General features: G+C 41.6%; 1 protein-coding gene across 5 annotated transcripts in view; it reads right to left on the bottom strand.

Annotated features, from left to right (window-relative positions):
- Positions 1 to 17,068, bottom strand: part of MPP7 (membrane palmitoylated protein 7) — a 243,391-nt gene that overhangs the window by 151,668 nt on the left and 74,655 nt on the right. For 4 of the 5 annotated variants that reach the window (XM_019531481.1, XM_019531489.1, XM_019531504.1 and 1 more), the window contains exon 3: positions 12,405 to 12,523. In XM_019531481.1, the coding sequence (XP_019387026.1) occupies positions 12,405 to 12,523 (119 nt within the window). The remainder of the gene's footprint in view (positions 1 to 12,404; positions 12,524 to 17,068) is intronic. The other variant, XM_019531494.1, reaches the window with a different exon arrangement.

Genomic DNA, 17,068 nt, shown 5'->3' with positions numbered 1-17,068 from the left:
GGTCACAAAGTGCTTAGATGCAGGAGTAGAGGTGGGTGTTGTTTTCTTGGATTTTAGCAAGGTCTACAGTATCTCACCCATTCTCATAAATAAATTAAAAGGCTGTGACATGGATGTTTACACAGTCCAGTGGGTGGCAAATTGGCTTAGTGGTCACACCCAGAGGGTGGTAGTAGACAGGTCAGTATTGATCTGGAAGGATGTGGGTAGTGGGGTCCCGCAGGGTTTGGTCCTTGCACCTGTGCTGCTCAATGTCTTCATCAGTGACTTGGATGTGGGTGTAAAGTGTACTCTGTCCGAGTCTGCAGATGATACTACATTGTGAGGTGAAGTGCACACTCCAGAGGGTAGGGAACGATTGCAGGCATACCTGAACAGGTTAGAAAAGTGGGCAATACACAACAGGATGCACTACAACAAGGACAAGTGCATACTGCTGCACCTAGGGTGCAAAAATATCCAGCACATCTACTAGCTGCGAAGTAACCCTCTCAGCAGCACAGCAGCAGGAAGGGATTTTGGAGTCATAGTGGACTCCAAGATGAACATGAGTTGTCAGTGTGATGAAATCATCAGCAAAGCTAACAGCACCTTATCACACATCAGCAGATGCATGACAAATAGATCCAAGGAGGTGATACTTCCCCTCTATGTGGCATTGGTCAGATTGCAGTTGGAGTACTGCATCCAGTTTTGGGCGCTGTACTTCAATAGGGATGTTGATAGACTTGAGAGGGCCACTTGTATAGTTAGGGGCTTACAGGACAAGCCCTATGAGGAAAGACCGAGAGGCCTGGAGCTCTTCAGCCTCTGCAAGAGAAGACAGAGGTGATTTTTGCGGCTGCCTACAAATTCATTGGGGGACGCAGCAACGGATTGTACATGTTCTGTTCACCAGGGCGCCTCTTGGGGTAACAAGGAACAATGGTCACAAACTGACAGAGAGAGCAGATTTAGCCTAGATATAAGGAAAAACTTCTTCACAGTAAGGGTGGCCAAAATTTGGAATGGGCTTCCAAGGGAGGTGGTGCTCTCCCCTGCCTCGGGGGTCTTTCAGAGAAGGCCGGATAGGCATCTGGCTGTGGTCAACCGGCCCCTAGCACTCTTTCCTGCCTAAGGAGGGGGTTGGACTCAATTATCTGTTGAGGTCCCTTCCAACCCTAGCATCTATGAAAACCTCCATTTTTGTTCAAAACAGACCAAAACGCCAAAAATATCTCTTTCATAGCCTAATATAACAGCAAAATTACAGATATAATAAAAAAGTACATTGAAAATGTAAGTTAATTGAGTATGAAAGGGACTGTCATGGACCCACAATATTTTGAGGTGTTTGTGGGATGTCGTGTAGGTTTTCTTAAATTTGTTTAACTGATATGGAATGCACAGTCTCTAGAGACTGACAGCATCCAGCTATATTTAGCCTTACCACCCTTGTGTTTGTATGCATTATATTATTTGATATATATCTATTTCTTCTAGTTACAGTAAGGCCAAGATTGCTTAACATGACAATCTATCAATCTACACATCAGAAATCTATTAAAGACAGGAATACAACTACTTGTGGGGGCACATTTCTCACAAAAACAAACATTCTCTCTCTCCAATCTCTCAGTTCTAATCCTCAAAGGAAGCTTACAAAACAATTCTCATAGATGAGCCTATGAGCTCCACTTCAACCACCTCCTGGATACTAAAAATCATGGACTAAATATAGACATTGGATTTATGTCACATTATAACTTGCCAGACATCTGACTGCTCAGGTACCTCTCCACTATTTAACTGCTACATTCATCCCCCTTCTCCCCCCACCCAGCCTGTCTCTCACCTACTGACTCCTCAGTTTACATCTTCACTGACTGCCTGTCTTGTATGCATACCAGACCAGCCTCTGGCTTCTTTACTATTCATTTCATCCAGGAAGAGCACACACACCAACTGCAGAAACTTCCCAATGAAGGGTGTTTAAACCCAAAAGCCTGCTTAATTTTTTTCCGTATCTATTTCAGTTGGTCTAATAAAAGATATCAGATTCACCCAAAGAACCTTGCCTGCCTATGTCCTCAGATCAACATGGCTACAACCTACACCCCCATAACATGACAAAGATTTTAGGTGTTACTCTTTAAACAAGGGGTATAGGTTGTAACCCTGTTGGTCTACGGCCATAGACAGACAAGTTTCTTTGGGTGAATCTGATATTTATTAGACCAACTTAAATAGTTGCAAAAAATCTTCTTTCCAAGCTTTCAGGTATAAACACCCTTCATCAGGCTGAGGAAGCATCTGCAGTTAAACAGTAAGTTTGACACCTTGTTTCTCCTTAAACAATAAGTTTCACACCTGGGAAAGGATCAAAACCTGAACGACAGAGAAATAATCACTGAAAATTAGCATCTGATGGGTATGTTTAACAACCTGTCAAACTGGCCCTTGCAGAGGTGGCTGGAAGCACATGGGCCAGGCCTTTCTAGATAATGATGAAAACATAAGTTTTATAAGGAGAGAACTGCAGCAAGAATAAGACCCAGGAACAGGCTAATTCCAGGAAGGGCATTTCTCACAGTGGGCAAATTAAGTGAGAAATGATATCTTTTGGATATGTCTGAAAGGATATCATTATTCTCCTGGTCATAATGAGGTCAAAAAAGACTTCTGGTTTGGTACACAGCATCTGACGAAGTAAGCCCACTGCTTACAAAAAGTAATGCTCTGACTTGGTCTCTAATAAGGGCATCACACCTGCACATGGAGCAGATCTGACCCACAGTACTGTTCTTTCCAGTTCACTGATAGTCCGGTGGGCTCCCAGAAGTGCAGCGGAGCAGAATTTGGGGTCCCTGGACCCTAATGAACATGACCATTGCTGGCAGCTCCCTGGCCAGAGCTTTGCACCACTGGGCAGTGGCACAGAGCCAAGGGTGTGTAGCTACACAGAGCTACCTCCAGGTGGCACTGTGGAACTTTGGCTGGCTGGCAATGCCAGGGATGTGTGGCAGTGTGGAGCCACGGATGTGTAGCAGCACATAGCTACATTTGGGCAGCCTGGAGTCGGGGTCATGCGGCAGCACAAAATCATGTTTGGGTGGTGGCATGGAGCTGGAAGACTGTTTCCATAGTCGTATTAATGTCTGTGCCACTGTATGCCCATGGTTCCAGGCTTCACACCTCTGGCCCAATGCGCTCTGTGCTGCCATTGTGCCAGAGCTGTGCACTGGCTCCTTGCTGCCTGAACATATATCTGAGCAGCCATCCAATCCCTGCCCCATGCTGCCGTCCTAATGCAGCCCCACAGATCCATCCTGGGAGGAGCCCCTGTGGCCTGCATCTAGCTGGGGGAAAGTTTGACAACCCTAGTCTATAAGGTGCAAATCTGCCCTGCCTTGGTACACAGATACACCTCTGAGGCGGAAGAAGTTGTGTGCATAGTATGGACTCCCCAGGAATCCAATGAATAATGCATGTAAAATAGGCAGATAAGAAGCCACATAAGAAATCCAACTTAAGCTTTGCTATGACAGCAAGTGGTTGTCTTTATTCTTCCCAGCCCTACTAAATGAGTTAGGTATTCTGGCATACAAGAAAAGTTGCAGAAATCCCTGACAGGTAGGTCAGAGATAGCAGGTGCTTCCTAACCTGCTGAGATGTGGAGGCTGCATTCTGAGAAGTCAGGGCTAAGATACAGGTACAGTACAAGGTAAAAAATCATCATTCTGATATTGTCTTCTGTTTGTTTATTCTTATATCTTTGTATTTCAACAGTTGGTTATCGATTTCTTATGTCTGCTCTTGTTTTTGTTAAAATCTTTATGCTATCTTCTATAACTTACTATTGTCGGTGGTAAGCAGAATTTCAAAGAAACTGACTATACAGGCAACGGTCTTCTACAAAAGGGAGGCAGAGATCTAACATTTCTGAGTACATGACCAGACAAGGGTATGAAACTCATAGCTGACAAAATTCTCTCTGCTAAAAGCCATCAAGATCTGGGTGAGGTGGGAAAAGCTGAGGTGTCAGTGGTCAGGGAAGATGATCTCAATTTGTACTCAGTGGTCAAGCAAAAGATGGTGAAGCAGGATTTGGGGCTGAAGGGTAACCCTGAAGGTACAAGAGCACCCAGGAGTGCATCTCAAAAGGTGCATCTGATAGAATCTGGAGTCATAGCCTGTCACCAATGATCTATATTAAATACAGATGAAGTTAACAAAGCCTGTTAATCCAGTGTTGTAACATTGAGTCTGAACACTATGATCTTGTGACAAGTTGCATGTCAAAAACCTATTAAAAAAACCAATTAAAATTTAATGTTGGTAACTAAATAATAAGGAATATGTTAAAAATAAAAGCTTCACTCATCAGTGCCTAACAAGAAAGTTAGTCTAGCAAATAACTAGAAGCAGCAAGGGTATTTTAATTGCAAAACTGTAAGGACAGGCTGATCTTCACTCTGTCTCTGAGTGTCTCTAAGAAGACTTTTCTTTTTTTTAAAGAATACACTTTACTATTTATTTTCCACTACTGAGTACAGTGCAAGTGTAAAGACAGTACTTCAAACAAAGCTCTAAGCACTTGCTTATATTTCTTATTTCAACAGAACTAGCCATACATTGGAAGTTAAGTATGTGACTCAGTCATCTTATTTCCTATAACCCAAAACACAGAGGAAAGTACTTGAAGATGTCAAAATAAAAACTCATGGAAAAATGTTTTGCTTTGAGCAGGTGGGGAAGAGGGAAATGCACAAAAATGCACAAAAAGATTAGACATACTTGGTTAAGTGGTAAGGTACAACTATGTATTTAAATATAAATAGTATTTTTAAAAATGGAAATCCAACTCAGATAATCAGGATGACTTATTCCTCATTAAAACCATTTATATGCCCCCATAACCTGCTGATATAAGCATTCGATCTCAATAATAACATAATTGCTCATTTGCTATAATACACATAACATTACAACTCAAATTATTTAAAGCAGGGATACCAGTGTTAAATATAAATCAGTAGTGCAGCAACCAGTTATGCATTTGTTAAAGCTGTTTTTCAAATACATGGTGAAATTTTTAAAAAAAGCTGAAGCTACGTTCAGCCAACTAGTAACATCACTGTTGTCATACAAGCATTACAGGTTGCAATCTCTGTCAAAAATCAAAAAGCACAATTAGAAAGATGGATTTGGCAGACTTCATAAACCTATTTTTTCAGATTTTTTCCCTAGTACCTCCTTCATAAAGAGCCATCCAATACCTAAAACACCAGGGAAGAAGGAATACTTGTTAACTCCAAAATATAAATGTCTTCCCCTAAGAACAAGACTGAATTTGTTTTAGAATCAAGTAAAAGAGGGTTTAAACCACCCCAAAAAAAAAAAACAAAAAAAACAACTCCCCCCACCAGAAGTACCAACCTTAAACCTGAAGCAGATGCCAGAAAGAGTTAGTTTCTCTGGAAGATACTGAGTTTTAATGTAAAAACTCCTTCTTTCTACTTATCAGAAGTACCAACTGAGATTGCCGAGTTATAGCTAACAAATTAAGAAAATCAAATTAAAATGACTGAAAGCTGGCATCTTATACCCTATACAAATTGCTGTTTGCACAGATGACACTGCAAGTACTTTGAATAAAGTTATGATTTGAGCCAGGAATACAAATGGGAGTTAGCAGACTGTTTCTGTTCTTGATACTGCCACTGACTTGCTTTAACCTCTGCTCTTTGGCTTCTCTGCAGGCAAACTGGACAAAACTATCCAATTATCTCTAGCAAAGGTAGTACCTGCATTATCATAATATGATCATCATTGTGTTTCCTTCAATATGGCTCCTGCAGCCACCATTTCCTTTTAAAGCAGGGGTTTCACATATACAGCCCCAAGTCTTCACTCATTTCCCAAACAAGGTAGTGCCCGATTTGGAGGAGACCCAGGGAGCTCTGGCAGCTTCTTCAGTCCCCTCCTAGACTGGTTCAGGAAGCATAGATCAGCAGGGAAAATTATACCCTGCCTCCTCCATTCATTCCCCAGACTGGGTATTCCCCAGCCTGGGAAAAGGTGAAGACTATTATTCCACTGAATGTACAGGTATTCATTCTTGTGAGAGAAAAGTCTTCTGAGTGTCCACCTGGAACATCTCCCTGAGGAAACATGTCTCATCTGAAAGAAAAATTGAATAAGTGTTTGTACACTGCATGCTTCTATGGGGAGAGCAGCAGTTCTTCTGGTAGAAACGTAAACCCCATAAGCAGTCTCAATTACTGGAGAAATACCAACCTTGATCCACAAACTACCATTAACTTTGCTTTGAAATATGCTTATCGCAACAGCCTTTTGTGTACTGTTCTACTCAGCTTATGTTTTACCTAGAGTATTTCCCTGACATTTCTCTATAGAAATCAAGAAAGTAGTAAGAGGTCTAAATTCCCATTTAATCGAGTCTAGGATCTTTACCTTGAGAAGATCTGCAGATTTTCACCCTAGCATCTTTCTCAGTCAATGCTGTTCTCATGTGGGCTGGAAGCCTCCATGCCCCTGGCCTGCAGTGGAAGGTTCCAAAGAGAAACGTTTCATCTTCGCTGAGATAATGGCCCCGTTCTAAGGGCCAGGCATGCCCAATGAGGTTGTCATTGCATAACTGGCTTTGGCAGGAACCCTAGGCAGTAAAGTGTTACATTTACCTGAGCAATACAGCTGTGTCATGTGCATGGAAGCATCCTGTGTGAAAGAGGCATAAGTGTCATCTGCATGGACATGTGATCAGCCGTGTGAATGACTAGCAGGTGGTAGTCAAGTGAGGTTACAAAAAGGGTTTGCACCTGTGCCTGGGCCGACTGTGTGGGACGTGAGATTGCCACCACGTGTGTGTTGGTTTGTTTGACGGTCATTGTTGTTGAGCTGGGCAACAAGGCTGACAGGGATCCTGAGAGGAGGGGGGATTCCCTGACAATACACCCCGACTGCTGGGGGGAGCAAAGCCTGGGACAGGCTGAAGGGTTGTTCGCCTTCCCCACAGTGACCCAAGCCTGAGGAGTTGAGACACGTGCGGCATCTCCACTGCACTTTAGAAGCAAGCTTTCCTTTCATGTTGGAGACCATGCTGCTTATGACATCATAAAAGAGCGTCCGGGGCATCGGTAAGCCCCAGGATGCAGTGCAGGAGCAAGGGCAGCACAGGCTGAAAGGCGTGTCCTTGCAAACCTGGAAGAAGCTGGAGAGGATGCTGAGAGAACACGCCCAAGCTGGCATGGGGGAGAGCTGGGAGCACCTTGACCCTGAAGACCGGCAGTGGAGCCACAGAGCATGACTGGTGAGACCCACTGCAAGAGTGAGCCCACAAGACAGAGCCTTGGACATGCAAGTCCCATTCCCTGGGTGGTACCATGCCAGACACCAGGGTATTTTTGAAGTTTTTGGTTTTCTTTTACTCTGTAGTTTTATTGCCCATGGAAGGGGGCTCAGCCCAGAAGGGAGTACCCCGGTGTGACCCAAGGAGGCCTGGTGGAGAGAGACGGTGGCCACAGACTTACCCTCCTTTCAAAGGGGACAGTCAAAGCAGGGCAGCTTCAGCCAGTTACCCCAGACTTTGAACTAAGCAGGAGAGAGAGTTAATCCAAGCCCAGAAGGGGTGCAACAGATTAAGTCAAGCCTGTGTGGTGACCGAGTACCTGATCAATGTGGCGACTATTTTGGTTGGTGAGTAGACGGGGTGTAGGGGAAGCAGAGCCCCAAGCCACTCACCCTTCCACCAAGCCAGCCTGAGGGTGGAGGCATTCCATCTCCAGAGGAACCTCCCAGCTTTCTTACACCATCAAAACATGGCAGACAAGCAAGAGGAAGATCCACTCCAGGTAGAGAGGCTCTAAGTGTCCAGTTCACCCTCGCCGGGCACAGTCATCAAAGATTTGAATGAGGAACACCTGCATGTATGACTGAGGAGGGTCTCCACTGTCAGGACTGCCTATTCGGATCAAGTAGCTGGAGGAGCAGCCAGGGGTGAGACTGAGTACAGAGCAAGTGAGGGCTCAGAGTAGCCAATATCTCCTCTGTGTTTTAGCAGCATGTCTGGCAAGTGCCTGGGTGATGGCTGCTGTGGTGTTGGAGTGGCTGGAGGAGCAGCCAGTGTGTTGTGAGAGGTGTGGCTGCAGCAAGTGAGATATATGTAGGATTCATGCTTCAACACTAACACAACAGCAATACCAAAGTTTATGCTTACTAGCTATATGGTGGAATGCATATACAATATGCAATATACAAATGACCAAGATACAATATTATGTAATTACTTTCATATATGAAAGATGAGGAAAAAACTACTCTAATTTCAGTTACTCAAATTCTTGACCCTGTATTTGAATGTATTATATTGGGTTGCCATTAACTTACAGTCTAATTGTGGAGATCATCTCTTTAGAAGATTTTTATACAAGTCCATATACAAGACACTATTTTCTGCAGTATGTGGAAAATATAAAATTAAAGTCTCTCACAAAACTTGAGTAAGTAATCAGATGAGAAAATAATCAGCTCAGTGAAACAGAGAATGACAAACTCCAAACATTCAATGTCCTCAACTGGTTTTGGTCTAGACTGTCAGCAACAGACTCTGCCATGTGCTTTAAGACCCAAAATTCAAATAAACTAATTCCTCCTCCTCCTCCTTCCCCCCCCCCCAGAATGAATAGTTGCATCAGTTTTTGCTGGTTGTGCTGCAGCAGGAATGTACTGTAGAGAGCAGTCCAGTATTTGCAAGGGGATGGATGATCTAATACAACTTTTCCATTTCTGACTTCTTAGAACAGCTTATGCTGGTCCAAGTTTACAAAGAAGAGATTTTTATCCAATAGTAATGAATGGAGGGAGCTCCAAGACAAGTATTTTTAAAAAGAGAGCCAGTATAGTAAATCATAGTTAAAATCATACATCCTTACAGAAAATATTACAATTATCTTTATATGTACATAACAGATAAACACAGTAGAACACAATTTTTAAAGTTAGTTTGTTATTTATTGAAGCTTTTTAAGCCATATACTCTTAAGCAAAAAATAATGTCATCAACTTCTCAATGGAGAAGTTACTACAAATTGCTGCCTGCCTGTTTACCACTAATGGCAAGAGCAAGCCATTCAGCAAAAACTGATGCAACTGTGAATTCTAGAAAACAGAACTGTATCCCTTAATAAGTACAGGTACAGGATTATGAAGATCTTTATCATTAACAGCCCTCTCTTCCAAACTCTTTCTGTGTAGAAAGATTTAAGAGAAAAATCACACCAGTACCAAAACATTACCTGGCCCAGGCATCTCTGCTTTAAAATGTAAGTCTCTCCCTGTCTCTTGAATTGCATACATTTGTCCGTACAAAATAGAGTGGACATTAAAGGCTACTACTGTAAACCTGGCCCCTCAAATTATGTTCCAGATCTTAATGCAAAGCACTCCTGAAACTCAAGAACAGCAAAACAGTTATGGCTGAAGAGGATATCTGCTTCTATAACAAGCAGTCCATAACATGCTACGTTCCCCAAAATGTTATATAACACTGGATGATGCCCTTTTTAAAGATATTACAAAGCCAAAAAATTGAAGATGATGAAATTCTGGGCTTGATACAGATCTTATTATGTAAGGTTTATCTGCCTTGCAATAGGGGAAGTCAGACAACACAATCAAGGTGATCCCCCTTTTTCACTTACAATCTACAAAATCTCTAGATTTCTATACAAAAATAATATACCATAAGTAACAGAAGTAAGTGGGGTGGGGGAGAACACCAATAAATCAGCTTTTGGCAACAAAACGTACCTAACATTTCCTGGGATACACAATCTCTATAGTTTAAATACAGCTGCTGACAGTTTTCAAGTCACACAAATTCCTGATTCTGGAAGGCTCAAGATTCAAAGCAGCACCTCTACCCCCAAAAGCAAGGTAGAAATTTTTCAGTACAACATGCAATATATTTCTGTAATAAAATGTTGATTCACTGAAGCCAAAACATTTCCTGAAAACATTACATCTTCTGACAAAGTTTCTGACAACCTGATTTTTCAAGTACAGCATAGTCAAAATTAGAGAGTTCCACTCCAGAATATCCACTTACGGGGAGCCGGAAGGAGCCTGCCTGATTCACAGCACATTCTAGATGAGCAATTTAGTCACCAAGGACTGGCAATTTGGGGTTGAGTAGACACCCACCTGGTTTTTTGGCAAAATATTCTGAAATGTCTAGTTGTAAATTTATTCACAGCAGAGTTTGAAACCTCATTATTTCACTTAACACTGTTCTTCCTCTTTGATCAGCCCTACTATTTATTCCCAGTTCTCTCTCTGAATTAGTTTAGTTATGGATACCTCATTTTAGTATTAAATAAACACATTACTGCCAAACCAGTTTGCAGCTCAACCTTTTAACTGGTCCCAATCGCCACTTGACCAGGTACAGTGAAGCAGTAGCAAGTCTTAGATCTGCTTAACTCCTGAATTCAACAATTGGAAAATTCTGTGGGCACTGACAGTGGAGCTGTTAAGGGCAAGTAAGAGTGATGACATTTAAATACTGTTCCTTACAGTTTTGTGCTGTTATTTCCATTACCAGATGAAATTAAGATAAGAGCTCTCTGCTAAAATTGAAAATAATCTTGACCAAATATTGATACAAAAACTGTTTCCATCCTTATGCCGTTAACAGATTTTCCTTCCTTTAGGGTCATCAGAGAAGTTTTCTGCCTGAAAAACTTAGTTAAAAAAAGCTTCCTTTGTATTTTCCTTAACAACTGAAAATACTAAAATGTTACAGAAAAATCCAAAGTTTTGCAGTGCCTCTGTTATTATAACCAACACTGCCAGCTCTTGACACACTTTTATATTGTTTTTCCCTAAAGTCCCAGCTCTTGGAGTCCAGCAATTAAGCGAGAGACTTAGCTTTTATTTTAAATTCATTGTAGACAGAAACTTATAAACATGACTCATATGTGCCCTAAGAGATCAAAAATAATAAGCTAAAAAAAGAACTCAAAGTTGATCTTAAAAACAACAAAACTGACTTTTAAAGCCAAGCTCACTAGTTGTGGATGCTCAGAGCAGTCATTCCTGCTTACCCACTTTATTCCTTTGTATACTGGGGTGATGAAAATTACTTTTACTGCTTATGTGCAAACAAACACCATCCAGTAGCCATTATTCAGGGTAGTAATGTAGCCAATTTGTACTATTTTTGGAGGCAATTCTACTTTTATCAAGTTTCATTAGCCCCCTCCGCCCCTCTGAGCTACTCTAGCTAAGCCAACAGCTGTGCCACTTCCATAAATTCATGACAGGCAAATCTGCGTCTGTGGTAACGCTTTCAACATCATTAAGCCTAATACAGAACACCTTAGGTCACACCTTTGGGAACTGTTCTAAAGTATTTATTCATTACTACTATGAAGTATTTAAGTACAATGGTACCTATCGGGATTTCCTCAATTTTGTCTCATCACAGAGGGACAGTAAGTTAATACACTTCGACTGTTACTTCAGTCTTAAGCCTTCCCTAGACTAATGATTGACAAATGTAACAAATTTTGTAAAATTATGTGCAAGTCTGGGTTTATTTGTGGTATGAATTACTACCACCTACTGACTCAGCTGAGATCTTGGAATTTTCTTACAGCTCAAGTTAGCCTTGTTTTACAGGCTCAAAGCACACACAGTGTTGTAGGAGCAAAACATTTCTAACCAGCTGACTGGTCCCATTTTACTGCTATGGAGCAATTTGAACATTATTAGGGTTGCTTTCCATAATCCCATGGCATTGCTTTGATTCTGGTTGCTGATCCTTTTCATAGCAAGACACGTTACTGAAACATTCTTCCAAACTTATTTTAGTCATACTTTACTTCAATATATTTATATGCAAAACACAATTTTCAGTGGAGGCAAGCCAATAAAAGAAACAGATTACTAGAATTTCAGTTGACTTTGTTAAAGGAAATTATTTTAAATTAATGTGGCTACTGAACTGTTGCCATACTTGACCTCAGAAAATATATTCCTTCTAATTTTTGCTGTGAACATTTATTTGTTTAAGCTAAACTCCAGGTCTTGAATGTTGACCATAAAGAAGTCTCAGATTTCCTGCTACTATTTTGTACTCTCTCTTTCTAAACAAGGGCAAACAACATATGTTTGCTGCATTAGTATTACAGTGCCAGAACATCACTATTAAATGAAGTCATCTATGTATTTTTGGTAGAATCTTATTTAACAACTTCCACCCCTGAAAGAAGCAGAGTTAGTTAAAACAAGACTGTTTTGTTTTCGGTGAGCAACGGTTTGATCACTGGTTTACTAGATGGCGCTCAAAACATTTTTCCATATGCTCTTCTCAGAGAGATTCTAACTTAAATGTGGTTTACCTTTACCAGTGAATGAAGGCTTTTTTCACCAAACATATCCCAGAGGAAGGTCAGGTCTTCCTGGCTGTCCACATGTGGCTGCAGCTGGGCTGGCAATGCAGCTAGCAGCTCATACAGACCTATAAAATGAAAATAAAACACAAAGTGTAATCTAAGGGTGATCTCATTAATTTCACTTAACAGTTCTGTGTAATTGGCTGCCTGGAGCATGTCATTTTAACTGGAGAAGGAGTCTGGTCTATCTAACAAAACATTAGCCTGAAGAACCAAAGGGAACATTTTTAAAAAATTACTAAGCAGCAGGTATTAGCTGTGTACTTTTTACCTTGTCAGAGTTGTCAAGCTTCTACAGCCATATATATTTACACAAGACTATACAGAAAATTCATAAAGATTTTGAAAAAGGACAAAACCAGAAAAAAACCATACATTCCTTTGCTTAATCGTTATTCCATTTCCCTTGATGTTAGCCAAAGAGTGAAATGAGTCATGAATAGGAAAAACTTCCTTAAAAGAACAGAAACTGGATAGGGTGGTCCATTAAAAAGGGTTCGTGGTTTCTCTAAATGTTTCTCACTAATATACCACTTAATGTATTTTTTATCCTATGTCCAGCACAAATCTACAGCAAGACAAAAGAAACTACATTGTTATAGAGTAGCCAACCTTTAAAACAAAACCAAGATTTAGCCTAGCTAAACAAGATTTAACCTAGATTCTCTAGAAGGGTTAAAGTAGCTGTTGCTCCCAGTTATTTGTGGCACACCTCACTTGCAGTCTCCGGGGGCAGACAGTAGCACAGTGTTCCACAGTAGCGTACAGCATAAACTATCCATCAGGCACACAGGCTATCAAACTGCTGTCCAAGAAATGTAGCAACAGTGCTTGCAGCAGCCCTCTTTAGGGAGGTAACCTGGCGTGAGCCGCTATCAATTCATAGCACATGTTTAATTTTCCAGTGGGATTACTTGGGGTAAAAAGGACAAAATGCCGTTTTCTCCTGTCTGCTGTCTACAAAAACACCAATAACCTCCTGGGATCCAGTATACATGGTCCTGCTATTATTTTTAGTCTGAGTAAGTGCTGCTGTTCATCACAAGGACAGTTTTACAAGATATTCATCTAGTAAAGCCCATTATGGTAAATTATAGGTTGCCTATCATTAGTATGCTTATTATCACCCTAAAACATATGATTTAAACATTTCATTAGTAAACATCATTTCACAACCTTTTAAGGCATCATTTGCCCCTTCTAAACTTAAATATAGCACCTTTGGGATCTGATTATTTTTAAAAATTCTCTCTTTTTGTTGGCTTTCAGTGAAGTTTTCTGGAAAAATGTTCCTTCCAGTCACATTCTTTTCTGTGGTCCAAATGTTTTTGGTGGTTGACATTCATTTCTCTCAAGATCTTGCTTTTATTTAAATCTGTTCTTGTTTATGCTTCAAGAATACTGTAAAAAGAGGATATAACTCAAACTACTACAATTTTGCATGGATATAAAAAAGCACAGCCATAGCCAAGTACTACCTAGTATCAGCAGTTGCACTAACACCCAAAGATCATAAGTTCAGAATAGGACTCTTGGCTCTTATTCTCCGGATTAATGTAAGTTAGGCACCTGGTGTAAATGGATATGTGCATCATGTGGTTTATGCAGACAGCAGGCAGTTATTTAAGCACATTCAAACAAGTCTGATAGCGAGTCACAATGGCTACCAGCTGCAAAAAGTTACATTCATCAGTCTAGCTGAGGAAACAAATGCATGGTAAGCAAAAATAAAGTTGGAAAAAAGTTAACACACATGTAATTAGGTACTAGCTAAATAGTTCTTACTGAAGACAAAGGTTTCCTGTATAGCCTGATTTATACAGGAAAAGTTTTTAATTTTTGTACTGAATAGTTCAGCCGTCAGGCTGGTATGAATGCATATTTCCCCTCACAAACCAAGACATGTTTTGGGGTTTTTTAAAACAAGAGTGGAATACTAAAGATCTGTCCTTATATAAACTGGATCGCAATGACCACTAAGAAACAATTCCTGTCTACCTACCATTCAGAAGTAAGAAAATATTAACTTGATCCACTTCCATTAAGCAAAGTTTCTGATTGGAGAAACCATTCTCTATTGATTCATAGATTTATTTATGTATTTCATAACACCTACTACATTGTATTTGGTCTTTGTATGATGCCATTATTCTGTGACTTAGTCAATTAAATCCTCAATGAAAACAAATTGAAAATATTCACAAAATATCTATGTTTAAACATTGAGGAGAGGGGAAAGAATACAAGCAAACAGAAGGGGATTAGCACAATCTTTTAAAATCATTTTTAAGTCACAATTAAGAGACCACTGGACATTTTGTTCTATAAATATCTACATGAAAATGGTGATGAAGTAGTTTCAGCCTTAACTCGGGATTTCCCAATAATTATTAGCGTGTTATGTCATTCTTTAAGATCACTTTTTGGCATGAAAATGAACTATTTTTATTGAATGGAGATTAAGATATACACACACAACAGCTGGCAAACCGTATTAAGGGCAAGTAATCTCTAAAATATCAAGGTTCCTATACATGAATTTTAAGATTTGACAGATTATGAGGGAGTCAGTTTTATGAGACCGTCTTATTGCTATAGAAGGCTATGAATCATGTATCTGGGCATTTCATAGATTCATAGACATTGGGGCTGGAAGGGACCCCAGAGGATCGAGTCCAGCCCCCTGCCCCAGGGGCAGAAAGTCAGCAGAGATCATAGGATCCCAGCAAGATAAAACATCCAAATGTGTCTTGAAGGTGTTCAAAGTGGCTGCCTGAACCACCTCCAGCAGCAGTCTATACAAAAACTTGGGGGCTCAGACAATAAAGAAGTTCTTCCTTATGTCCAGCCTGAATCGGTTGTGGTAGAGTTGGTGACCGTTCGATCTTGTCATCCCTGGGGGCGCCCTTGTGAACAGACATTCCCCCAGATCCTGGTGAACACCCCTGATAAACTTATAGGTGGCCATCAGATCACCCCTGAGCCTACGCTTTTCCAGGCTGAAGTCCCATGGCTCTCAGCCTGTCATCATAAGGTCTGTTTTCCTGACCTCTGATCATGCGCGTGGCTCTCCTCTGCACCCTCTCAAGCTTCTCCACATCCTTTTTGAATTGTAGGGCCCAAAAATGGATGCAGTACTCCAGCTGTGGCCTCACCAAGGCTGAGTAAATGGGAGAATGACGTCCCGGGATCTGCTTGAGAAGCATCTGTGGATGCAAGCCAGTATTTTGCTCGCTCTACTAGCCGCAACATCACATTGAAGGCTCGTGTTCATTTTGTGGTCAGTCATGACCCCCAAGTCCCTTTCATCAGTAGTGCTAACCAGCGTAGCACTGCCGAGCCTATAAGGGTGCTGCAGGTTTTTCCTCCCAAGATGGAGGACCTTGCATTTTTCGGTGTTAAACGCCATCAAGTTCTCGTCTGCCCATTTCCTGAGCCTGTCAAGGTCAGCCAAGATCACCCTCCTGTCCTCAGGTGTGGATGCTTTACCCCGGAGTTTGGTGTTGTCAGTGAACGTGGCAAGCCCGCTTCTGAAACTGATGTTTACATTATCGATGAAGATGTTAAGAAGTATAGGCCCTAGGACAGCACCTTGAGGGATCCCACTAGTCACCGTGCACCACAACGATTGGCTACCTCAACCACCACCCTCTGGGTCCTACCACCGAGCCAATTCCCCAGCCAGCGGATTGTGGTGAGGTTGAGGCTGCAGTTAGCCAGTTTTGCCAAGAGGTGATCATGGGATACCAGATCGAAGGCTTTTTTAAAGTCAAGATATATGACGTCAATTTCTTCCCGCCTGTCCAGGTGATAGGTCACCTGGTCATAGAAGGAAATGAGATTGGTCAAGCAAGACCTACCTGCAACAAACCCATGCTGGCTATCCCTCAGGATATTGCTGTCAGCTAGTCTGTTAAGGATGGCCTCTTTGATAATCTTTTCCAAGACCTTCCCCAGGATAGTGGTCAGGCTGATGGGCCTGTAGTTTGCCGGATCTACTTGCCTCCCTTTCTTGAAGATAGGCACCACATTGACCATCTTCCAGTCTTCAGGGACTTCACCAGAGCGCCAGGAGTTCTCAAAGATCTGTGCCAGGGGCTGAGTTATGATCCTTGCCAGCTCCTTGAGTACCCCTAGATGTAAACCATCAGGGCCGGCTGACTTGAAGGTATCCAGCCTGTCCAGGTGTTCCTTCATGAGGTCACCTTCAATGGAGGGTAAGGAATCTCCCTCACCCAGGCCTCCCTGGCCCAAGTGGGCAGGGGCATACCATGGGACTGATGAAAAACTGACGCAAAGTACCCATTTAGCAAGTTTGCTTTTTCACGGGCATCAGTTGTCAGTTGTCCCATCTGGTTCAGCAGGGGTCCAATGTTGCCCTTGCTTTTTCTCCGGCTCTCCACATATCTAAAAAAGGACTTTTTATTGTCCTTGATACTTGTAGCTAACTGGAATTCCATCGCAGCCTTGGTTTTCCTGGTTTGCTCTCTGCAGGTTCAGACCAGTGCAGAGTATTCCTCCTTGGTGGTGGTTCCAGTCCTCCAACCTTTGTAGATCTTTCTTTTAAGATGGAGAAGGTCCGCTAGTTCACTGGAGAGCCAAGGGGGCTG

The sequence above is a fragment of the Crocodylus porosus genome, unplaced genomic scaffold (genome assembly GCF_001723895.1).
Source record: "Crocodylus porosus isolate Cpor-Errol unplaced genomic scaffold, CroPor_comp1, whole genome shotgun sequence".
In the NCBI taxonomy this organism is placed as follows: domain Eukaryota; kingdom Metazoa; phylum Chordata; order Crocodylia; family Crocodylidae; genus Crocodylus; species Crocodylus porosus.
The sequence above is the reverse complement of the archived record's forward strand: the minus strand, read 5'-3'. Positions and strand labels throughout refer to the sequence as shown.